Here is a 16713-nt window from a genome sequence, read left to right on the forward strand (position 1 = left end):
AGATGTCCGTGGTGACAAAGGCACAGGTTGTTCTGTAGACAAGTTTGAATCCACAAGAAAATCTGCTAAAGAGCAAATAAAGAATGAGCACACCAGGAGTTGTGGCACAGTTATTCAGCAATGAAGGCAGTCTGGATTCTCTCGGCCGGAGATAAATCAAATGGGCCAGCAATAAAATATGCTTAAGACTAAGAAGTGAGAGTTCTTCTCTATTAGAAAAAGACATTTGTTTTCGCCCACCTCCTCCCCAATTGTATTTTCTGTACCTCTCATACCTCCCCCCACAAAAAGCAACTCAATAAACATCAAATTAAAAAAAAGAAAGCATGAGAATATGATTTGGTGAGGGCTGTTACCGATCCTATTGCAGAGGCTTGGCATCCGTTTAGTGGCAGAAACTTAGGACGTTTCATTAAATGAAACACACACACACTTTAAATGTAACATTTTCATGACAAGCAAATGTTTGAGATTTACATTTTTATCCGTCTTTTGTTGATCAGGTTGTCAATCATTAAAATTGTAGTCATTATGATGCAATCATTACGCACACAGTTAAACGGAAGGATTGGACATGTATAATTTATAGATTTTTCACAAGATAGAAATAATGAAGACATTTAATACTATCCTAGCTCCTGTTTCTAGTTTCAAATATTTAGGCATATGGTTTGACTCCCATTTAACATTTGGGTTGCACATTGATACCCAAAACCTGTCAAACTAGGTGTACTACAGTATATACTGTAGGAACAAATCCTCCCTAAGGCCTGGGACCCGCTGCGCTCGTTGGCGCGGGCGGCAATGTAGCGAGTTCCCCACCAGCAGGGGAATCCATACGAGCCGGTCCCGGTCCCCACTGGCTGCACAGCTGACTACACGCTGTGGCGCGTCAGCCGCTAGGAGACACAACAGAATGGTGTTTCCTAGCGTTGACGCGTCACGTGGTGTGGCTGTGAGCCAATGGGGAGGGGAGGCTGCGGGAGGAGGAGAGGCTTCGGGGAGCGGGGAGAAGTGTGGAGTGAAAGCAGCGTGAGTGCCTGCCTGTGTGTGTGTGTGTGTGTGTGTGTGTATGTGTGTGTGTGTGTATGTGTGTGCCTGTCTGTGTGCGTGCCTGTCTCTGTCTGTGTCTGTGTGTGTATGAGTGCGTGCGTGCCTGTCTCTGTCTGTGTGTGTGTGTGTGTGTGTGTGTGTATGTATGTATGTATGTATGAGTGCCTGCGTGTGTGTGTTTTTTTTACTTACCTGCAGCCCGTGGCAGCCCGTGCAGGGAGGGGGGGGAAGAGTAGCGGGTCCCTCCGCTCAAGCCACGCCCCCCCTCCCTGTCAATCCTCCCACTCCCGCCCACCTCCCGCTCCGGCCCCTCACGTCATGGCCGCGCCCCCTCACGTCATGGCCGCGCCCCCCCCCCGACCCGTTTGGCCACGCCCCCCCGCTCCGAGAAAAGTATCCTGTAGACCGCAGATCGCGGTACAGCGAGTTGCACGCGCCGCCGGCAAGCAAGCCAGCCGTGCGGACGCGTGCAACGGGACCTTAGCCTAAGCCTGCTGGTCAGAAAGTGCATCGCACAGCAGATGCTGTTGCCAATTATAGGCTAAGCTAAGGGAACATAGTTTATGGCTCGGCACTACAAACTCACCCTGGCAAACTTTAAACCCTCTACAACTCAATATGCCATTTTGATCTCCAATGCAACTACAACACACATCACTGCAAAATGCTCAAATAACTAGATTGGTCATCACTTGAGTCTGGGCGCAAAGTTCATCTTTCTTGTCTTGCCTTCAAATACTTTCTGGGCAAGCTACCCGTCTATCTGAACAAGCTCCTCACCCCCACCACATGCAGCACTTATCTGAGATCTGACTCCAAAAGACTGTTCATGGTCCCAAGGTTCAGTAAAGTATCCGGACGCTCCTCCTCTTACCGTGCACCCCACAACTGGAACAACCTACCGAAGACTCTCACAGCCGCCACAAAACTAAGTTCTTTCAAAACTAAAGCGGTCTCACATTTTAAACCTGGTCTGTAACTGTTACATGCGCCTATAATTTATATTATCTTTAACTGCGCATGCAATGTCTTGTATATCATGTATACACCGTTCACTTAATGTAACAATGTATTTGTCATCTTAACTCGATGCCCAGGACATACTTGAAAATGAGAGGTAACTCAATGTATTACTTCCTGGTAAAACATTTTATAAATATGTAGCCGAGCTCCCCGCTTACCTCTGCAGCGGGCGGGGGAGCTATCGGATTTTCTGGGTGCCGCCGGAGCTGCGGACGGACCCAGCTGGGAGCAGGGAGCCCCTCCGGTGTTGCGGAGTACTGGCGGCGGCCATCTTTGTGCGCATGCGTAGTGCGATCCTCGCGCATGCGCATATAGTTAGGAGTTGCGGTGGCCATTACCAGACTCCGCAAGGGACTACAGTTCCCAGCAGCCCCAGGGGCTGCTCACCACATGCAGAAAGATGAGGGAGTTGATTAGTAACATGCTCACCACATGGCAGACCGCATCCAATAGGGCTGTAGGAATCCTGAGAAGGAGATTGTTAAATTTGGCGCACTAGGGACCGCGTGCCAGTCGGAGGAGGGACCCCAACGGAGCAGGTAGTGTCCAGGGAGAAGTGCTCCCCTGGACTAGGCTAGATTGCTGCATAGTCCCAACTAGGCCCGACCACCATAGCTTGTGGTTGCTGCAGGGAAGGCCCCAAGATAGGGACGCTTCCCTAGTAGCTGCCAAGTGTAATTGCACCGGTGACGGACACCACGCGGTGCGTGCATCCTGTGGTCTGGGACCAGACCATAGGCACATTATCATAGACTTTAATAAGTGACACCCTCCCGTTGGAGCTCCCACAAGAGGCGGACACATCCAGCGGAGAGAGAGTATCCGGTAGACAGCGTCGTGGGATCATGATGCGGCCTGCGGTTCCCATCTTTCATATAACCTGGTCTGGACGGAGATCAGGAAGTTACCAACGTGCACCAAGGGCCACATACACAGTGGGTAGCGCTACTCCACACACTTTGGGTGGGCTTGGTTTTGCGGACACCGGGTGGTTAGGTGCCCAGGGATCCCTCAGTACTTTGGGGGGGATCCACCAGGGTGGTGTTACTGTGGTGTGGGTATTGCATTGTGTTATAACCGTGGTTATATGATGCTTTATGCGTGTCATTAAAGATAATTTTACTATACCAGTGTGTGTATACTTATTGCTGATTTTATTGGGTCTTGTGAGGGGTTATCCAGCTGTGCTAGGATCCCTCCCAGGTGTAGGCGCTGTCAGAGACAATGAAATCACCCAGGCTCCCAGTTGCCGAGGATCAGGCCTCCTGTACACCAGACAGGTATCCAGCACACGTAGTTCCCTTCGACACGGGGAAAAGGGCTACAAATAAATAAAATAATTTACTTTTAGGGTGATTGAACCTAAGTGAGCCAACTACACAGATAAAATACGTCTTTTAAAAATTTCTAACAGTATACTTGTGTCACACCCATTCACTATCTCTATGGGAAATAACGGTAATTACAGTACAGGTGCTACTGTTGACTTACAGAAGGCCTGAGAAGCTCATGGGGAGCCTGGGGTGACGGTGTGTTCTCTCTCTCTGGTGCAGCGCTTCCACCTATGGAAGCGGGATGGCTCCTCATAGGAACACGTATACATTTATGGTATACCCCAATAATACAACACAACAGGATTACATAATAACTCCTTTACTTCTGTGGTCCCACAGTAGGCCCAAATATTACCCACAGTCACTATATACAATAACAATAATAACAATAGAAATGCCCTGGTGCTTGGGCACCTATACCCTGGTGTCCAGCAAGCAGCCCTTCCCAATGTGTGTATGAGGGCAGCACTACCCTCCCCCTTGCGTTGGTGCACAGGTACCTTCCTGGTTGCGGCCTAACCAGGGAGTACTCCAGACAAGCTGCGGTCAGTGACTGGGTCCCACGGAGCGGGGTCTCCGACAGCAGCCCCTCACGCCTCACACCCGGATGCTGCACGAGGCTGCTGCTACTGAATAACACCTCGGCTGCGATCCCTCACTACAGGGAGATCCCATATGATATGGCCAGCCCTGCACACTCCACTACAGTGAGGGGACTGCCTGGGGCCTACAGGTGTATGTCCTTGGCCTGGTCCATGAGCTTGCTAGCTCCCCGGACACTACCTCACTCCAGCAGGCTCTGGATCAACTGCCACTAACGATCCTCTATCCCGAGGAGGAACTCCTGCTTCTTAGAACCTCTCCTCCTGGCGGCGCCAGCCCCAAGATGGCCACCACACCACACATCACAATAGGCTGAGTGGCTGCGCCAACCACAACATGACCGCCGCAACTTTGCTGCTTCTCTTGAGCAATGGAGCTGATCTCCTCCTCTTCTCCCCCCCCCCAGGAGGTAAGAAGGGGGATCCCTGCTACACAAGTATATACAACAATACGTGGGTTTGTGTGTACGACTATTCATGTGGGAATGTACCTGTGCAAATCAATGTATATCACTACATTTAACAGTGTGCCTGGGATTAGAGGATCATTGCTTTGCTGTAGCCATCAATGTCTGTTCAACACACTGATTAGCTGGAACAACCCAAACCCTTCACACTCCTCAGCTTATGTTTATACACAAACGTCAAAATTATTATTTAAAAATAGATATAGGCGTCTGAATCTTTAAATAAAAGTGTAATTCACCTAGATTTAATTATCTAAATACATCACTACCATTGGGTTATTTTGGTCCTACAAGTGAATGTACTTTTTAAAAGTATGGTATTGTAGCATTATATTTACCTTGTTTTGCAACAATACTAATGTTTAGGATGAAAACCCTTAAAATCAGTGTTTCCCCAACCTAAGGGGACCAAGAGATTTACAAAGGGGGCCCATAGTGACAGATAGAAGGGGCAGAAAGTTATAGGAAGGGGTGAATGGTAGCGTTCCCTGCATCAATAACCCAATGAATATACGGTACATATTCTTCCAAATAATCAATATTCTTTTAAATGGGACAGCAAATCTTGAATATCTTTTTTTAGTGCATTGCATGCAAAATGGGGACTCCATGGCAAAACAAATGCTTTTTTGGGGGTGTTTAGAAAGACTAGGAATGCCTTCCCTAAAACTTGTAATATATTAAATGAGTGAATATTGTACATCTTAAATCAATTGTGTGTTACACAAAATACAATACACATACAACAATGGACTAATGTACCTTTTCTCTGACGGATTCTCCGGGTACAAGCTGAGGTTCAATGGTGATAAAAAGTGTTAAGAACGAGCCTTGGCTTAGACTTCGAACTGCATCATATCCACCTTCATTGCCCACATTACGCTGCTTACTGTAGCCCAGGAGTACCGGGGGAGTTTCTATCCGAAAAGTCCCATCAATCTGAAGAATAGGAATTAATAATGGTAAAAAGACCATTGTGGAAAAAATAATAAAATAAACCCGCAGCACTAACTATTATAGCAAGCACATTTAAAGGGCAATCCATAAGAAGGTTTAAGAAACTGGACCATTTGCAGTACTTTACCGATACAAATATACATAGCAAAAAATTAAAAAAGGGAAAGAATAGAAATTACATTGTTACTTTAAATATGTACATGTATAAAAATAGTAACTGAAAAAGCAAATGCTTGTAAATCTGGGGCCTCTCCTGAGCTTCATGTGCAGAGAAACCTTAGCAAACATTACATCGCGGACCCTTCCGGCAGCCAAGGTGTTCATGTTCATCCCAATGTTTGGCCGATTTAAGAATCCATGCAGAGTGCTTTTAGATGAAGGTTATTAATAAGTGTGTCGTAATGGGCCACCATGACATACCCGTGCCTGAAAGTAGATGGTAGTAAATGGAATTCGTACAGATCCCAGCCAGTGTCTCTCTACTCGCGTATGGATTCCACTTCCTCTCTCCCGGTCATCCTATGGAGTATTGATAAAGTATAGATTCAGAAGAGGAGATAAATTGTATGCGCCAGAGTAACGTCTCCACAGTATGATTGGTCCCAAAGTGGAACGTGTATATCTGGTAGAGTTCAACGCTCAACCTAAAATCAATACTCCGATGAAACTAGAATAATATCTGATAAGTACCTAATTTTCTCGTATTCTCTGTCGTAAACCAAGATCTACTGTTGAGATTTTATCAAATTCAAACAACATTTTTAGGTGTGGCCTTAATTACAGCAGCTATAAGGGACGTTGCCTCTTCCCATTGTTTTGTTTTAATAAATTCAACAGTTGCCTTTAAGGCTATGTAATTATCTAAGCTGCCAAATCGACCCATTGTCCCGTGAGATCCTGCTTCCCCCGGGCACCCAATATGGCTGCCATTAAAAAATAAAAATAAAATTAAAAATAAAGAGTACGTGCTGTGCTTTTCTAAATAGTTGCTATAACAACCCAAAGGAAGCTGAATACATTAACATTAATTAAAGAGCGCATAAAGAGTGGGGAAAAAATTCAGTACAGTTTATCCAATACTACACAACTGATTAAAACAAAAAAACCCCCCACAAAAACAGGATTTTTAAGGTAATTCTCCTTCAAGTATCTTCACAACAAAAGTGTGGGTGTGCGTGGTGGGTGTGCGTGCGTGGTGGGCGTGTGTGCGTGGTGGGTGTGCGTGCGTGCGTGCGTGGTGGGTGTGCGTGCGTGGTGGGTGTGCGTGCGTGGTGGGTGTGCGTGCGTGGTGGGTGTGCGTGCGTGGTGGGTGTGCATGCGTGGTGGGTGTGCGTGGTGTAAAGGAGATTTATCTTCACTTTTCATATACTTTTTCCTGGCAATAAGAAAAATAATTATCTTTAAAATGATTTATGTTTCATGTTAATCACCAACACCGTCCAACCGGTTCTAGCGTGGAAAACATGTATATTAACCTGGAAAAAACATTATTTTACTCACCAGTTACAGTTATTTATGGAGAGTAAAAAAGTGACCAAATCCTGTACTGTAGTGTGCATCAAATACAAATACTACTTCTGAACACATTAACATGTCCGACGGGTCCATAAACCTGTCTTTCCCCATAATCAAGCAGTGCAAAATGCTTCCACTGCAGCCAGGGATTCTGGGTAATGACATGCAAATGAGCACTCACAGCGAGTCACTTTTTGCTTCTTATCCATTTTAAATATGGACCGCTATAAGCTTAGACCTGTCGTATTAGACAGCTTTTTCAGCACAGCTTCGGTTAAAGAAGTGCACCTTTTAGACTATTATTTTACTAAACATTATTTGCTTCATCAAGAATTCTTCACCTGTGAACATGTTAACGTTGGCATGATTATATACACATTTGATCATGTCCATGGTTATATTTAAGAATTACAATATTTTGGGGCCTTCTGGCACAGCAAATGATCGTTACATGCTGTATGAAAACATGTTTACAATTATGGTTAAAATTATTATTTTTTGCAGGCCCCGTGGAGCTTACAATCTATTTTTTTGGCGCCTGAGGCACAGGGAGATAAAGTGACTTGCCCAAGGTCACAAGGAGCCGACACCGGGAATTGAACCAGGCTCCCCTTCTTCAAACTCAGTGCCAGTCAGTGTCTTTAGTCACCGAGCTGCTCCTTCTCACATAACAATTCAGTTTTGTAACAATTATTTTGTTTTAATTACAAACAGTGCTAGCATTGTGGTATTCCTAGCCTGTCTGGACAGTATGGATGAATTGGGTGAGTTCTCAACTTGTCTTTTTCCAACAAGTATTTATTAGCTTTCCCTCAAAGATGTTGCATAAGTATATGTAGTAGTAAAAAATAAATAAAAAGAAAAGGTTTAATTCTGTGCAACATTAGAATAAATATTTTAAACTGGTACTGTGTATGAAAAGTGTAGAGAACGGTTATACACCAAAAAAATAAATAAATAAATAAACACCACGTACTTCTAAAATATCATAGGTAACTTCATCAAAGACATTGATAAACACGTCATCCTTTACGGACTGCAAGCTGGCTGTGCTGTAGTCACCGTTGGGAGCTCTACCAGGATAGGATTGAACAAGGTTTATTATGCAGAAACAAATGTGCAACAAACTATGCAACAGTTTTATTGGAACATCGCAATATAATACTGTACTCAAAGATTCAGGCAATACTCCTCTTACGGTGAAAAAAAACCCACTCTAACATTTGTACGGTAAACTGTTTTGTTCAGGTATTTCTTGTACCTAGGTTTAACCTTTAGGTGAGACATCCATTATATATTATCACCGCCCCCTACTTTTTTTTAAAACTTTTTTTTTTAACTTGTATATTGGAATGCACTGAACAATGTAATTATTCAATTGTAATGACTATTTTTCGTTAACAAATGTTCACAACTGTTAGAACAAATGTTAGAACAATATAAAAACAATAGATTTGATTTATTTAACATTAATAGATACTGCCATCTAAAACAAGCACAGTACTACTGGAATGCTCAGGCAGAAGTCAAATCTGTTTATTACTAGAATTCTTGGAAAGGAAAATGTATCAGTTGATCAATTTCTATTCCACCAAACTAAAACAGCGCCTATTACAAAATTAGTATTTTTTTTTCACTATGTGGATAAGTTTGAGATACAGGTAACTAAAAAACGTTATGCATTCAGAAAGTCATGTCTTTATTACCAATTTAATATAATATAGACATGGAGTAATACAACAATTACAGCCACTGCTCACATGAGAACCTATGTAGTGCTGACGGGGCCTGTAACGCATCACAAATGGCAGAGTGATGCAATTTAGCACCCTCTATACGTGACGAAAATAAAGACTCATGAGTATTGTTGAAAGGTAATAATAATTTATAAAAATGGAATAAAAATACTGTATTATTCATAAACTATTTCCCTTTGTTTGCAATTTGACTACAAATCTCAGAACATGTTAAAAAACTGGAGGTTCCCTTCTATAACATTCAAGTGCATCCAAGTCATTATTCATACATTGTATCCAAGTTGTTGCATTTACAATAGGAAGTGTATATGCATATCTTACTCCTACCTAAACGGCAGCTCAAGTTCTTCATTCCAGTTTGGGTTTGGTCCATCTGCTGTCGAGGTCTGACATACCGTACGCTGGAAAGACACTTCTACAAAAGGTCGGACTAATACCTGGTGGGATTAAAATAAAAATCATTTTTATAATGTACTGTATGCAATGGAACAGTTAAGCGACAAAGGTAAATGGAGGGGAGTTCTAGCAGCATCTGGGAACAATGAGAAAAAAGTAGTATGCTAGTATTGGTGAGGTCTTATGTTATTGCAGACTGAGCATTTGGTCTCCTCTCTGTCACTAGATTTACATTAGGAATTATTTCAGGTCATAAATGAACCTGTGGAAAGGGTAATGTCGTACTATGAAACATTCCTAGTCTAATGTTACTCCTTCAAAAATCTGTCAGTTTGAATTGCATCGTATTATCTGACCACAAATGACCGACATGTGCATCTCTCACACTGTTCCTGTAATTAAACTTCAGCTAGTACACAGTTTTTCCATGTAATAAAAACCACACATAATATAACAACGTCTAGTTTCGAGCTCTCAACCTCACACCTGGTTAATGGCCCACTCAGGAGTCTGCGTCTGGTCTTGAGGCGATGCGGATGTTGTAAACATTTCATTAACGGATCGTGCGGACCTGGAGGCTTGCGCTGGTTTGCTAAAAAAAGGAATTTTTTTTTTCAAATCAACTCATTACTAATGAGCCAAAAATACTCATTACTACAAGTATTGTCATTAGAGCTGTTACAATGCAAAACAGTTCCATTTCCATTTAGAAACTGCACGGGCTAAAAGTAGAAAAGTGCAAAAGGCACACGCATAGCAACTCTACACATACGGTTGTGACCTTTATTGGTAAGCTGGTTCTGCCAGTTCACAAGGAGAAAGATGGACTGATAGAAGACAGACGAGAGTAGGGCGTAGGAGTAGATTTTATTGTCAAAATAATGCTGGTGATCTCTTCTGGCGCTACAGGTTCATAGTTTTAGAACAGTTCCTCCCCGAAAAAATGACCTATCTTGCAAGTGAGCCAAATGAGAGGCCCTTTATACCAGATTCATGTAGGAGGGCTTAAAGCACAGCATGCTCATGTTCTTGTGTAAAGAAATATACTTTATTGCATCAACGTTTCAGTACATGGCGATCTTTACTGTACTGTGCGTTATGTTTGAATGTTCACATTAAATTAAGCTTGCACGACAAAAACATGCAACGAATATTATATCATATCTGGGGATAACTTTATGATGAAACCTGCAATCCCGTTTTATTTAATCACACAGGAACTTGCTGACATCAGTTTGGGACACTTACCTGGCTGCTGGTTTTCTAACAGGAATGTCATAAGCTCGAATGACGTTTACCAGCACTTTAATGTCTCCATTAGACAAATTCTGTGCCGTAACCTTTTTCCGCTCTTTCCGCCTCGGCTTCAGGGGTCGCTTTGATTCAGCCAGTTTGAAGAGGTCCATTCCTAGAACTCTGACATATTAAAGTAATACCTGTGTTAGTAGAGAGGAGTGTGCGCTCTTGCTTCAAAATGTTATTTTACCAACACAACTATACTAGATATTTTAACTACACTATAGTCCTCAGTGAAGTTTTCCTGAAATGCCTGGGAAAATGGTTTAATTTTTTTGGTTATTCGATGTGATAGCACAATGTTCTTCCTAGAGGTTACTGTATATTACAGAACGTATTCGCCATGAAACAAACATTTTACAGAGAAAAAGCACTGTGTACATAATAGAAGCATTGGTCCAAAATTGGAGTTATGGTTATTAGCTAATTATATTGTTATGTTGGTTACATACAATATAAATCTTCCATCTTAATGTCAAATGAAACCTCATTCCAGATCTCTTTGAAGTCTAGTTTTAGGGCACTGCTCAAAATACCCTCTAGCTCACATCAGACCTCATTTCCAATACGATTTCCATAAAACTTCAATGAGGACTACATATATCTTTACAACTGGTGCTAGAACAGCTAGAGGAAACAATAGCCCTGCCATAAAGTGGAAAACAATGGAGAATAAAAAAAAAATGTTGGAGTGGTGATGAAGAACTGAACAATGATCTATAGCAAAATGTGGGACTCCACCTTCACAGTAAAGGTAGAAAGGAAATTAAAATCGACAGGATGAGGACATACTTTCAGAGATAGTATTTGTATGTCTGTGCTTGTTTGTAGTGGTCTCACTTAGAACGGTGTATTTGTGTTGCACCAAAGTAACACTTATTCATGTACAGTAACACCTATACAGGGAGATCTACCTCACACTATAAATTCTGGGAGTACAAACTTTTCTACAACTTGTTACAAGCGCAAGTACAGTCTACAGAGAATACAGTATTACTACATCTAAAATCTATCATGTAGTAATGAGGAGTGTGTGAAATAGCAGCTTGGAAAAAGCTCAAAGATGGCTCTTTTATAAATATATATTGTTATATTTGTTTCCTTATTTCACATAGCCAATTCAGGATATTTGTTTGCAAGTACATTAATGTAAAAAGAAAAGAAAATCAAAACGCAAAGACTTATTTGAATTTCTTTGTCTCATTCAAGTAACATACTGTATGGTATATACCAAACCGGGTTGTAGTTTGGGGCAGCACCTCAGGACTGACTGTAAAGCTTGCAACACACTATTTTAAACCTACTAATCAAATATCCAGCAGATTAACCTGCCCTTTTCGGTGGCCTAAATCATCATCACTGCACTTGCTGAACAACATGATTAATATTTCAACTTTATGGAGAGGGATTTGTTTATATGTATATGAAATACAAAGGCAATAACCAAGAGGCAAGTTTTGGATTAGACCCCGAGTGTCTTATGTTGGAAAGCAACAGTTTGGTCAATGTTCCATGATTTAGTATGTGACGAGCTGGCGCGCTCATGTTAAACTTTATGGCAGTCAGTAAAAACTCTTGGTTTATTGCCACTGCATCAAATGAAAAGCAGAACCATAATAATCAGCAATGACATACCCAGAGCCACCAGAACTTAGTAGACAAGGCAAAGCAGAAGAAGAGTATAAATATCAATGAATAAAAACAGTAAGTAAGCAGCTATAGTGTTAATGGCATAGCATGTAATGCTACAAACATGGAACAGGAATGGACTTTTCCAATTCTGTAAACACACACACACACACACAAAAACGGTGTTATCCCATAATACACATTCCAGCTTCCACTCAGGTGGAAGGGCCTGAAAAGGGTTTTATAGCATAGCACCACTTGGTAAATAAATTTATTTTATTAATCAGAGTTAGAAGAAACACAATGTGAAGTATTTGGCACATTCCATAATTACAAAAAAAAAAAAAAAAATACATGATTTAACTCAATTGGCTTTCTTGGAAACATTTAATCATCCTAAAAAACATGTTACTTGTAGGGTTGCCAGGTGGCTTCTCCAAAAATACTGGACACAATAGTGAAAGTTGCGATGCGCACGCACGCACGCACACACACACACCTCCTTGGCCTCAACCCCAGGCTCCTGACACCTCTTCCTGATTGGCTCCATTACCCATCAGCAGCCAATCAGGATGGACGAAGCTGCCCAGCCCCCTAGCAGCAGCCCTGCTCTCTCTCTGCTTGGGAAAATCCCACGGCCCCCCAAGCCAGTCAGGTCACTATGTCTAGAGAGTTAATACCAGTATACACATACACGTCCAGAGAAATAATACCGGTATACACATACACGTCCAGAGAAATAATACCGGTATACACATACACGTCCAGAGAAATAATACCGGTATACACATACATGTCCAGAGAGGCAATACCGGACACACATACAGTACATGTCCAGTATCAGCTCTCATTTTGTACTGGACAGAGCATCCAAATACAGGGCTGTCCAGCTCAATACTTGACACCAGGTAACCGTAAAACGTATGTGCTTCATGTGTAAAAATGAATACGCACATAATTAGTATAAACAAAATGGGGCAGAGAGAAAAAAAATAAAAATAAAGTAAAATTAATAAATCAGACGAAGAACAAAAACGACTTTGTGCAACACCAAGAACTCCAAATATTATAACATGAAGAAACTCAAAATGTAACTTTTAATACTACTAACCACAAGAGACTAGCACGCACATACACACGCACCACTTTATATGTGATCCTCACACAAAGTATATAATGAAAGTCTAAATTCATACTAAAAAGGAAGGAAGGAAGGTTCTACTGTAGACTGCTGTGGGAGCCATAGCAGTAATTAAACCTTACAAATCCCAATTGGGTTAGTTGCTTGATGTATATAATATCTGGATTTTGCTACAAGGGGTAACTATGAAACGGGATAAAAAAGTAGCTACAATTAAAAATATATAACCAGCTGAGAGAGCAGCTCACACAAGGCAGATGGTTACTCTGGTTGGTAACTGAACTGCCCATAACAAAAGTAACTCACAAGTAGTAATATTGGTTGCATTGAATAGTGCAAAACAGAATATAGTAGAGCATCCTTGTATGGTCTTTAAATATGTACCCTACACTACCTCTCTCTAAATAGAATAGACCAGTGTTTCCCAACTCCAGTCCTCGGGGAACCCCAACAGGTCAGGTCTTAAGGATATCCCTGCTCCAGCACAGGTGGCTTAGTCAAAATGACTGAGCCGCTGATTGACCCACCTGTGCTGGAGCAGGGATATCCTTAAGACCTGACCTGTTGGGGTTCCCCGAGGACTGGAGTTGGGAAACACACTTGTTTATATTGTTAGTCCCTCCCAGGACAAAAGTGAACCAAGGACAGAGGCATGTTTAAATAGATTACATTTAGCCGATTAACACATCAGAAACAAGAGTTATTAAAAGTATTTTTACACAATTTCTTAAAATAAAAAAAAATAAAAACCCTTAACATTTCCGTGGTAAACGCTTTTACATTTTCACAATCCTTATCCAATATATTTAAAGAGGCGGTTTGTCCATTCTTAAGTATGTTTCTTTTTGTTTTGAAAAGGCTTAATCTGTCTAATGTTAGGTTTATAAACATAATAATAAGTGGCTACGCATTAATTCAGCGGACTAAAAGGAAAACATTACATTTTATGTTAGCCAAGTAAAATGTTACTTTCATGGTAATTTAATTTTTAAAGAAGCAGATTACACCAAATTGTATTTATTTTGCACCAGCTACTGTGTATCTTTGTGAGGGGACAGTCCCCTTTAGACTAAGGGCGCGATTAGTGTCAGAGACAGCGCGTGTGTACACACACACGGCGCACACAACTGACCTCTTTTCTAGGAGGCCGCACAGAGAGTGCGCGACCGTGTGTGTGATGAAGCGAATTGCGCGATTCAAGAAGACAAAGAATTTTGTCTTTGTTGCGTGACGGATGGGTTACGTGCGCGGTTCAGCCAATGACGGTGAACCGCGGACCTTGGAGCACGTGACATCACGCACGCCTGTCGCTCGCACGAAACCTGCACCGTGGCAACTATAAAATGCGGCCTAAGTTTCATGCTACCATTATTTCGGCGTCCCTTGTTAATGAAAGTGCCACATGCAAAACCGGCACTCCAAAAAAAATCTATTTAAAAGTCCATAATGCAGACGTTTCAGTCCTAAATTTGGACCTTCATCAGTGCTCAAAAACACAACTGTACAAAAGCCCTGATGACTGTCTACATTTAGGACTGAAATGCCGCAATTATGGACCTTTAAATTGCTGCAATAAATATATTTGTTTATGAGCGCCTAGTTTGTATAAGGTAATTTGGTTAATTTCTTTTATTGAATGGTGTAGGACCCTCGACTTTCCAACTGGAGGAACATTTATTGTTCTTTTTTCTCCTTTACATGAATACCTTGTATTAGTATGTGCCAGGTCATACATTGGTGGTGTTTGCTTTATGTTAACGAGCCAGTACACAGGTCCAAAACTACAGATGTAGACCGACTTCCTTTCCCCAGAGGGGAAAAAAGAAATAATAAGACTATCACACATTGGACTTCTCGCTGTGTTAAGCCCCCACAACTTTCCATGGCAGCGGGAACAGAAATCTGTACAGTATGTTAGACTATTTTTTGTGAATTTGTGAATATTTCCAGGAAAGGTTTGTAAACCAAGTAATCTGACGTGTGGGGCGAGTATTGCTGCCCTTCTCTATTTATTCTCTCTCCCACCAATGTATGCACACACTTTCTATGAAAACAAAGGGAAATTGTCCAAAATAAGAGAGTTACATTCGGTCCAACTTGGAAATACATCTCTAGAAAAATAAAATTGTAATCTCTACTGGGCGGGGATTTATTTTGTTTGTTACAGAACTTTTAAAATAAAAATAATAATTTGTATGGCAGTACGAAGCCTTGTGTTATGTCACACATGGTAAATGTATATACAATCTCAGATATTTAGCTCTTACAAATGACATTTACAATACAAAAAAAAAAAATAGATGTGGCTCCGTTTAACTTTCTGTTTCAACTGATAAAATACTGATAAGAAACACACATTATTTGAGCATAAACTCAAACCAATAATGACAAGTTAATTTTTTTTATAACACAAAGTGTTTTTTATAACAATGTGTTTTTTATTTATAACGCTGTTTTTTTCTTAATTTAGTTGAACTGGAAAAGGGGTGGTCAGGTGAGTCACGAGGACCCTCTGGTTGCCAGTAAATTAAGCTTTACATTCTGGACAGGTTATGGCACAAGACTAAAAGTATGGCCACCAGTCACCAACAGAAAGCATGACATTGCGACTTTCCATTAGCCACTTTAGGCACATTTAATGTTAATTTACCAGCAACCGAGTGTTCCACGAAAAGGAAGACCACGAGCCACTAACTAAGGCAAGTACAAATATCCCAACACCCCAAAAAAACACACACACAAAAAAAAACCCAACACATTACACAGCACAGAGGGAGTTGTGAAAAATGTCAAACCCAAAGAGGATTATGAGATTATGGTTAATAATATAGGATTACTAATAGTTGGATAAGGAAGCATGTCGATTTACAATTTAGTTCTATTGTTCTTACCCAAGGCTTGGAATCCCCTCTTCAACAACCAAGTCGGAAAGAATAAAATGATGTTTTGCTACCAGGAACCGATTTATCACCGATTCTCTAACCTGTTCACAAAACAGAATGAATGCCAACATCTAGAAAAGAAGTCCTTGCCAAACACAGAAAACTTGTTATTTCGAGCTTAGTACATTTATATACTTACATAATATTATTAGAAGAAATGCGGTGTGCAATATATAGTAAATGCATTTTTTAACCAACAAACCAAGTGAAAATGGCTGTGTCTGCACGAAAATGAGATTAAATATTTAAGCATAAACTTGTCTAAGACACATCTCCCCAGGTGCGCTTTTTACTGGCTGCTATAAATATCCCCTCTAACTAGAATGAACATTTTATTTTGTATTGTCACATCCAGCAGATAAATAAGATCAGTGTCAGAACTACCATATGGGCAGCCGGATCGGCTGCACCAGGGCTCGCCACCTTTAGTCGGCGCCCATCCTCCCCGTGCTGGTACGCTGTTGCGGAATGCACCTTTAGCAGCCGTCACATTTCGGCAATTTAAAGGCCCTTCCTCTCTCAACAACCTCTCTCCAGGTCCTACCTGTGGTGCAGGGCCTTTCCTGGTGGCAGTGGGAGCCCATTCAGGTTGTACTAACAC

General features: G+C 41.5%; 1 protein-coding gene across 5 annotated transcripts in view; it reads right to left on the reverse strand.

The window, feature by feature from the left end:
* The window catches only part of CC2D2A (coiled-coil and C2 domain containing 2A), a 74751-nt gene that overhangs the window by 12351 nt on the left and 45687 nt on the right, over positions 1-16713 (reverse strand). For all 5 annotated transcript variants that reach the window (XM_075569188.1, XM_075569197.1, XM_075569181.1 and 2 more), the window contains exons 23-29: positions 16062-16153; positions 10353-10520; positions 9591-9696; positions 9036-9145; positions 7928-8024; positions 5857-5955; positions 5242-5418 (exon numbers count right to left, since the gene is read on the reverse strand). In XM_075569188.1, coding sequence (XP_075425303.1) covers positions 5242-5418; positions 5857-5955; positions 7928-8024; positions 9036-9145; positions 9591-9696; positions 10353-10520; positions 16062-16153 — 849 coding nt within the window. The remainder of the gene's footprint in view (positions 1-5241; positions 5419-5856; positions 5956-7927; positions 8025-9035; positions 9146-9590; positions 9697-10352; positions 10521-16061; positions 16154-16713) is intronic.

This window comes from Ascaphus truei, chromosome 1 (assembly GCF_040206685.1).
Source record: "Ascaphus truei isolate aAscTru1 chromosome 1, aAscTru1.hap1, whole genome shotgun sequence".
NCBI classification, from domain to species: domain Eukaryota; kingdom Metazoa; phylum Chordata; class Amphibia; order Anura; family Ascaphidae; genus Ascaphus; species Ascaphus truei.